We start from the raw sequence: 9,049 nt of genomic DNA, 5'->3' as shown, positions 1-9,049 counted from the left end.
TTTAGTGGCATCCGCATTGGCCGGCTTGGGAATGTTGCTTGGGAACTATTTATTACGAAGATGTTTCTAAACACTAAATGTAAAATTCAATTTTTCAGCCCATCATTTTCACAGTACTACACAGAAATTTTCTTTTGGAATGATCTAAAATGCTGTCTTAGTTTGAGGCTATTTGTCCAAAACATGTTTATCTATCGCAACTTTAGTACAGAATGTAGTCAGTTTCATTATCGATCTGACTGCTACCCGTGAATCGGAGATTTTTTTAACCCTATAAATAATCATCACTTTATAAGTGTTTATTATTGAAATTTGTATCATCATTTAGAGGAGTACTACTGATATTATATATGATAATTTAACGTAAGGTCTTGCATCCCCTATAATACCGTTCGGGTTTTATATCAGAGAAATATCAGGTCATCTAAGTCTAACTAGCGGGCTGCACGGGCCCGCTGTAGCAAAAAGAGCTCACGCTGGTGGATATAACCGAGTCTCGGTAGGGTTTAGTGTCAAATCATTGAACAATTTTAAGTCATATTCGCCATATAGTATCAAGCATTGTAACTAGCGCCTAAGCTCGAGGCCGAAGAAAAACACGAAAGTTTTGTTTCAGGGGGTAAGTTATTGTAATAAGTTTTATAATATCATAAGTCATAATATTACAATCTCATTTATCATAATACATGACAGAGTCATAGCAATAAACCTAATATACGCTAAAATAAGGAAGTAAGTCTGTAAGTTATTATTATTGACATATTACAGCATTAGTAAACCGCTCTAAAACGGTAGTTTCTTCAGATCTTTCTGCATATACATCCCAGTATGCTCCTCTGTAGAACCCTGCATAATCTCTATCATATGCTGAGCAGCTTCATCAATAGTGACGTCTCCAGTCCCAAAGTCCTCTCCAGCCGCAGCCCCCATATCAGATTTAACCCAGCCAGGGTGCACTGCCACACACAGAATACCGTCCTGTTTGAACTCGTGGGCGCTCATCTTAGTCATCATGTTCAGTGCACATTTGGCTAGAGCATAAGAGTACACCATGACCGAACCGAATGGTGGGGCTAGTTCGATGCTAGCTGTTATGGAAGAAAAGTTACAAACAAGTCCCCGAGCAGCACACATGGGGAGGCTGCTGTTAGTTGAGGCAGATGCCTTTAAGAGAGGGAAGAAAGAGGTGGTAACCAGGTGGGTGCAAGACACGTCGATGTTGTAGAGATGGTTCAGTTCCTCGGGCGTGGTGTCCACCACCTTTGTGAAGATCTCCGGGCTAGTGATCGCTGCGTTGTTAACCAGCAGGTTCAGTCCTTTACCTCCCAATATTTCGGTAGCCTTAGCAACAGCATTGACAATAGATTCCTTGTCAGTGATGTCCATGGTTAACAGATGGACGTTGTCTCGTTTTCCAAGTTCCTCCAGTTCGGGGCTAGATTTCCTGGAGCAGGATATGAGCTGAGTAGCTTCATTAGAGTTAGCTACGAAGTGCTTTAACATTCCTAGCCCAATACCTCGATTACATCCTGTGATCAACACCGACTTTATTTCGTGTTCTCCTAAAGATTTCATTCTATAATAGCCTGTAAGGGAAATGTTTTAAAAGTTTTACTGTGAACAAAGCTGCACCAATTTCCAGAAGTAATGCAGGTAAATTGATCTTAAAGTTGATTTAAAAATGTATTTTTACCAAAAATGAATGACCTTCATTACATTCACATTACGAATCCACGACTATATAAATTAATAACAGTTAGAATTAATTATTAAAAGTGTGGTAGCCGGTAGGGATACGAGCTTACAAGAGAGAGAGAGAGAGAGAAACTTTAGTGATACTGTAACACAATGTTCTAATGAAACTACAAGACGTACAAAAACAATACAATAAGAAGATATAAGCGATGAACACAAAGTAAGTGAATGTTGTGAATAGAAGGAAGAAGATATTTTATTCTGTCATGGAGGTAGGTTGGGAATATAATCAGTGTAGTTTACGTAAATGAAATTGGTTTTAGCAGAAATCTCTTGGACAAAAGAAAAATATTAGTATCATTGGACCATAGAGGTTAAAACGAATCAGATGCACGCACGAGGAAAATTAAAATCTTAAAAGACAAACTTCAAAAGCGGTAATGGAATGTAGGAGATTGAATTATAGGAGAGGATTGTGACCTACGAACGGTAATTGATGTGGTAATACTAATGGTCGGTGATACGTTGTGGTAACACGAGCTCTCTTCAACCCTGTACAGGTAAAGACAGCTCTCTCAACAACTGAATTAGGAACAACGTTATTGTTAAACTTTGTATCACGTGACAGCGATCTGACCTATAAGAACGATCATGGAACTTAGAAGCTAAACACCTGTAATTCTGCACAACATCTGATACCGAAAACAAATTGTACGTGGAGCTATTAGCTGTAATAGAATACCAGCTCTGAGATACAACTGAAGCTTCCGGACTTATTGTTAATGAGACTATTTCACTATTTCACTATCTGCAGCTCTACAGAAGTATAAATAGACTCGTCCTTAAGGGGGGTGTTCACCCTGATTTTTTTGTGAAACTTGGTTTCGAGATAGCAGTTGACCAACAAACTAGGACCAGTGACCAAACTTTTGAGGGGGTCCCGGACCCCAACCGCCAAACGGTGCCCGCGGGGCAGCCACGCCCATATTTGGTCCAAATCAGGCCCAATTTAGCCAAATACCCTGAACATGCCCAAAACCCAGATTTTAGGTGCTTTACTTGTAGCTAGTGGTCCCCTGAACTCGTATATGAAGTTTCATCAAGATTGGACAAAAAATTACTGAGTTATGAGCTTAAAACTATATGCCCATATTTGGGCATACGCACTAAATTTGATCGATTTTGGCCCATAAATTGGTCAAATATCAATATTTTTGAATGATACTAACTTTATATGAAAGGTAAGCCTACACTACACATTCTCTATGATTATCAGCTCAATATCTACCTAACTGTGGATTCTGTGGTCAAATAATCGCAAAAAATGAACAAAATCGCCCATATCTCAGTTCGCGATATTTGCAAAACTGACTTCGCTCAAAACAATAGAACTCAATAGGGTTTCAATATTTGTTCATGAAATTTTCAGAATCAACGTAGAATTGTCTCATGACCTTAAGTTTTGGGACAGAATTTTGAGTTAGGCCTTTAAAAAAATTTGGCGGCATTTTTCAGAATTTGGCCGCCAAAATCGATCAAATTTAGTGCGTATGCCCAAATATGGGTATATAGTTTTTAGCTCATAACTCAGTCATTTTTTGTCCAATCTTGATGAAACTTCATATACGAGTTCAGGGGACCACTAGCTACAAGTAAAGCACCTAAAATCTGGGTTTTGGGCATGTTCAGGGTATTTGGCTAAATTGGGCCTGATATGGACCAAATATAGGCGTGGCTGCCCCGCGGGCACCGTATGGCGGTTGGGGTCCGGGACCCCCTCAAAAGTTTGGTCACTGGTCCTAGTTTGTTGGTCAACTGCTATCTCGAAACCAAGTTTTACAAAAAAATCAGGGTGAACCCACAATTACCTGTAATGTTAGGCTAGTCATTCGCATAATAAACGTGCCGGTTAGTATCATTATAAAGTTGTGTATACAATTGATGTCTGGGGCAGCCGTTGCAGATATGTGATGTTAAAAGAGTGAGGCAAGAATTACATAGGACTTTCCCCGCAACTATAGAAATCCCACAATAACTACGATAATCATAGTATAGTAGTACTAGTAGTGACAACCATAAATTGTACAATTGCCAAAAAATCTGAGGAATGAAAGTCAACTACTTTATTTTTAGTTTCTATAATTATAAGTATAACCAGAGTTTGATTTCTACGACAGTGGCGTTACGTTGCCTGTTGGCCCCCCCCCCCCCCCCCCCCCCCCCCCGCCGAAAATGCGCCCCTCCTCTTTCATCTTTTGGCGCCCCTCCCTAAAATTGAACAAATTAGGTGATTTTAGAGGATACGCCAGTAAAATCTCTAAAAAAGTGTGTTTCTAGAGCAAAACGTGCAGTTTTGCTAGTACCTCAATTAAGTTTTTCAAAATTGTCCCATATTCAAACGACGATTTTGCGCCCCCCTAAGATGGCGCCCCCCGCACAGCGGGGTCAGCGGGGCCCTTCGTTACGCCACTGTTCTACGATCAAACTACGTAAAGCTAATTGTAGACAAAAGATATTATCCACGGATGGTAAAGCAAAGAACATTCAGCTACAGTAAATATTTTACTTGGAACTGCGGACCAAAGGCAAAATGAAATAGATGTTAAATATGATGGTCCAAAAATAACTGTTTAAGTTGAGAATACGCTGATTAAACTGTAGGAGTAGCAAGAAATAAATACATATAGGTGAAATTATTCGGTCCGACTTTTGTGTGTGATATGGTGGTCCAGAGTCAGGGGATTCACTATTTGTAACAGCTAACATCAAGACACTATTTCACTATTTCACTATTTCACTATTTCACTATTTCACTATTTGTAACGGCTAACAAAAAGACACCAACACGGTATAGTATAAACAATCGAAATTATAAATGTTTAAGAAACATTTAAGTTTAACCAGAAATGTACGAGAAATATCATTTCCTCCACTGTACATTTTTCGGCAGGCTAAATTAGGTTGATATTTACATAGTACATTGAGCAAGCAGCAACACGACACTGAATGACGTTATCAAGCTTATATATAAGTATACATTTCAATTATTATATATTACGAGGCTAGTTGTCTGCGATGGATGGGAAAAATGGCAACATAAAATATTTTGACTCTGTTACATCGCATCCTGTAAATATGAAACTCCTTAAAATAACATAACATAGGTTTACAGGAAATGTGGTAAGCAGATCTTGGTAACTACACCATGCACTGTGGTTACCACAGATCGTGCTTCCTGGACTGCATTTACTGGATATTTTTCTTCTACAAATTTTTCTTCTACAAAAACAATTGTATTGTTTTTGTGTGGGATGGAAAAGAGAGTAAGATTTATTCAGGCGTGACCAGTTTTATTTAGAATTATAACTAGATAATTCCTAAACCACCTGACTTTAACCACTTAAAAGCTTAAAAGCTTAAAGTTAGATCTAAAACCACAATTTTACTGTTGAACATGCGGTACTTTTTTTCATTTCAAACATGATGATCCTACATCTCTGACGCTCAGGTGCAAATAAAAGACTATCAATCTTTTAGATCTGATAGACCAGAGAGAGTAGGAGGAGGTTGCCTCCTCTATGTTCATGACCAGCTAGTGGTGACAGAAACCGATCACTACGAGGATAGAAGCAATAACATGGTCATGTGCTATGTCTTCTTTATTGCATCGACTGCCCGGAGTTCTTTTTTGTTCAGTTTCTCAAGGGTCCCTTCCTGTATGGAGTAACACAGCAGTGAAACCTCCGTTTTCAGTTTAGGGATTAAACTCGAGCTAGGATTCATTTCCTGGAATGCACGTATCCTAGCATTCATCTTCCTTAGTCTTCTTTTCATGACATAAACGTGCTTATTCCCTCTTCTCTTTCTTGAGGTAATCTCCGCTGCACTCTCTTTCTTTGGGGAGAACTCCAAGGTAATCTGGAGCACTGTTAGCTTGAACAATTCCAGAAAAGAGTTCAAGTCCTCGTCACAGAGTTCCCAGAGCTTAAGCCAGTCGACTTTCTGAAGGCAATCACTGATTGCCACAAAATCGGCTTTGTGATAGTCAACTGCCCTGAAAGAGTTTGGGTCGATCTTGCTGGTTTCGTTCTTCTTTCTTCCAGTCATATTAAAACCAAGCTGAATTTCGACCAAGCTGTGGTCTGATAAAGATGTGGGGTTCACCTTTACTTCTGCGACATACCTAGGAACATTTGTAAGTACAAGATCTAGGGTGCTACCTTCTCTTGTCGACTGGTTTACGACCTGTGTTAGAAAGTTACGGTCTATAAACTCTATGCCTATCTCCAACAACGTATATGTCTGGCACCGTTGTATTTTCTGAGATCGCGTCTATTTTGGCTTGCAGTGCCTTTAGAGACCGGTCACAAGTATTCATGCTGACTTTATACAAAAGCATGGTTCGCTCGAAGCTAGAGTACTGCTGTCCAGTCTGGAACCCTACAAAAGTCACAGATATACAAAAGCTGGAGACTGTACAGAGATCCTTTACTAGAAAGATATCTGGCTGCCGTGATCTCCAGTACTGGGACAGGCTGAAGAAGCTTAAGTTGATGTCCCTTCAGAGGCGGAGAGAGCGTTATTCTATTATTCAATATTCATGTATGGAAAATTCTTAATGAACATGCTCCGAACGATACGGGCTTCGAGTTCAAGTCTCATCAAAGGCATGGTATTAAGGCAGAGATCCCAGCCATGAACAAAAACGCACAGTTGTCGGTAAGAACAGATTACGACAACAGCTTTAGAGTTAGAGCAGCTCAGCTCTTCAACGTGCTCCCATCGGAGCTCCGGAGTATCACATTGCTAGACAGTTTCAAAGTTGGTCTAGGCAGATTTATGGAACAGTACCCAGACACACCACCGGTTCCGGGGTACACTCCGACAAACGATAACTCAATGCTGAGCTGGAGGAGGACGCACTCGATGCAGTTGTCCTGAGCACGCCCTGCCAAACTCACCAAAACGTACCAAAAACGTACGTATTATTATAGTTATTAAAACGTTTGTAATAAAGTTAAACTCAGAGATTTCATAGTTATGTAGGTTTCTTAGCTCTCCCTCTTCTCCAATTACATCGAGAGCTCGATATTTAAGTTAAAAATGTGACCGATGAGAGTAAAAATAAGGGGATTATCCAATCTAGTCTTGTTTATTTTTTAATTCTGGGACGATATCATGATATGGGTAGTGTGAGAACTAAACAACAAGCAGGTGAAGGATCCACAACGTACGGGCTGCTAACATGTCCATTAACATGTGTTTTTGAGTACCATTAGACCACTTGTCAGTGACATTACATTAAGAGTGATATGTATTTCGGCTTATACTCAACCTGGAAATCATTCTGTCGTGAGAATACCTTCCAATGGCGATAATGGGGTTGTGTCTGAATATTCGCAGTAGCAGTGTGGAGACAGTCTGGAAGCATTGTGGAGACAGTGTGGATGCAGTGTGGAGTCAGTGTGGAGGCAGTATTAGCGACCTGTAAGACAGACTTGTTTATCACAAACTTGCTAGTAAAATGGAAAACTTAACAGGTTCGTTATGTTATTGTGCTCATGGATTAACAAGTCGAATAACAAATGATAGAAAAAGGTCTGTCATTGTTGCAGTAACGAGGACTATAAATTAACAAACGAAACTTGAACCTGGTCCACCATCAACTGTCACTACTAACTAGTCGCAACAATTACCATTCATCCTTAACGAGATAACCAAGAACAAAAGAATACAGCTAACCATGTACACCAGCTCCAGTATAAATACCACCTCATAACCCCTCTTCATCATCAGTTCACAGTTACTTCCAGTTCAGTGCTACAACCATCATGAGGATCTTACTTCTGCTAACTCTCATCATCTCTCTTGCTTCCAGCATACCTCTGGTTCAGGAGTTCTTCGCTGCGATGGATAAGTACCACGGAATGTCACGAGGTCTCATGTCTGGAGGGTTACCGTCTGGAGGAGACAAGGTGACAGAACGGGAGAGATTCCTGAACTTCAAGCAGTACAAAACGGAGATAGACCGGATAAACGGAGACGACAGTATACCGTACAGTGCGGAGGTGAACATGTTTAGTACTCTGACAGAAGCGGAACGGAGACAGTACACCGGTCTGAATATCTCTAAGTATGCGGAGGAAGAAACAAAGTTGCACCTCTCTGCTGAACCAAACCTTCCAACTAGCTCTCAACCCAAGTATCTCGACTGGGTGTCTAGAGGTGCGAATCCTCCAATGAAGAACCAAGGAAGTTGTGGTAGCTGTTGGGCATTCGGTACGATATCCTCCATCGAGAGTACCTACTTTCTTATGACTGGGGACCTGGTACCGTTTGCCGAGCAAGAACTTCTCGACTGTACCTACGAGACTGATGGCTGCAAAGGAGGATGGTTGAGCCACCCTATTAACTACGTCAAACATGCCCGACGTCTAGCCAGCAGCGAAGACAAAGTTTACAACCAAGAAGACGGCTCCTGCTCCTACTCCAGAGTTGCAAACTCCCTAACTAAAGCTAGAGTTACCGGCTACCAGACCTACAAGGGAGACTCAGGTCTGATCTCAGGTCTGAACAAGGGTGTCGTATCAGTAGCAATCTATGTCGGAAACACCTTCCACGTTTACAAGAACGGCATCTACAAGGATGTCTCGGGATGCCAGAATAAATCACCAAACCACGCAGTCTCAGTAGTTGGATACGGGAATACAGGAGGTGAGAACTACTGGAAAGTGAGGAACAGCTGGGGTGCCCAGTGGGGAGACAAAGGCTACATCAGGATGTCCAGGGACGTGTCCAGCAACTGTGGGATCTCCGAGCACATTTACCGTCCGATCATGCAGTGCACTGGAGATTGCAACCCTCCCCAGTTCGATGAGCAGGAAGAGAAGGAATGCAAGAACCTGAAGAAGGAAACTTACTGCGACAGGTTCTCTGATCACTGCGATAAAGGCAGGTATTACGGTTGGATGACTAAAAATTGTAAAAAGACCTGTGGGATCTGTGAGGGAGCAGATAATAACGATGAAACGAATGATAATAACGGAGGAAAGTGTCCCACTGGCACTGTGAGATGTTCTGACGGAGTCTGCAAGCACGAACACATGTGTCACTATAACAGAGTTTAGAAACTGTCTTAGTACTCTCTCGGTACGATGTTTTCTTTATGTAACTGGGCTTATATTTATAATTTATACGTATGTTTAACTTTGTCGATTGTTTTTCAGGTCTTCTTTCGTTTGCCACGAAGGTTTTGTTTTGTGTTGAGTTGATGTAACACTGTAACAGTATGATATACTGTTTTGTGTATTTGTAAAGCATTTGATAATTATAAACATTAACTCTTGTCGGTTTT

The 9,049-nt window shown here is 40.9% G+C and overlaps 2 protein-coding genes across 2 annotated transcripts; one reads left to right on the top strand and one right to left on the bottom strand.

Moving 5' to 3' along the window:
• Positions 1-614: 614 nt before the first annotated feature.
• Positions 615-1,582, bottom strand: LOC134811202 (uncharacterized). Its single transcript, XM_063817958.1, has one exon. It carries the CDS (start codon positions 1,573-1,575, stop codon positions 784-786), a length of 792 nt encoding a protein of 263 aa, XP_063674028.1. The 5' UTR covers positions 1,576-1,582; the 3' UTR covers positions 615-783.
• Positions 1,583-7,431: 5,849 nt separating this feature from the next.
• On the top strand, positions 7,432-9,027 carry LOC134826787 (digestive cysteine proteinase 2-like). The gene has a single exon (XM_063839285.1). It carries the CDS (start codon positions 7,527-7,529, stop codon positions 8,820-8,822), a length of 1,296 nt encoding a protein of 431 aa, XP_063695355.1. The 5' UTR covers positions 7,432-7,526; the 3' UTR covers positions 8,823-9,027.
• Positions 9,028-9,049: the final 22 nt, after the last annotated feature.

The sequence above is a fragment of the Bolinopsis microptera genome, chromosome 2 (genome assembly GCF_026151205.1).
Source record: "Bolinopsis microptera isolate Bmic1 chromosome 2, MBARI_Bmic_1.0, whole genome shotgun sequence".
NCBI lineage: Eukaryota > Metazoa > Ctenophora > Tentaculata > Lobata > Bolinopsidae > Bolinopsis > Bolinopsis microptera.
The sequence above is the reverse complement of the archived record's forward strand: the minus strand, read 5'-3'. Positions and strand labels throughout refer to the sequence as shown.

What these genes read in the sequence shown, in the direction of transcription:
- LOC134811202 (XM_063817958.1), bottom strand. Translation starts at nt 1,575, where the DNA reads ATGAAATCTTTAGGAGAACACGAAATAAAGTCGGTGTTGATCACAGGA.
- LOC134826787 (XM_063839285.1), top strand. Translation starts at nt 7,527, where the DNA reads ATGAGGATCTTACTTCTGCTAACTCTCATCATCTCTCTTGCTTCCAGC.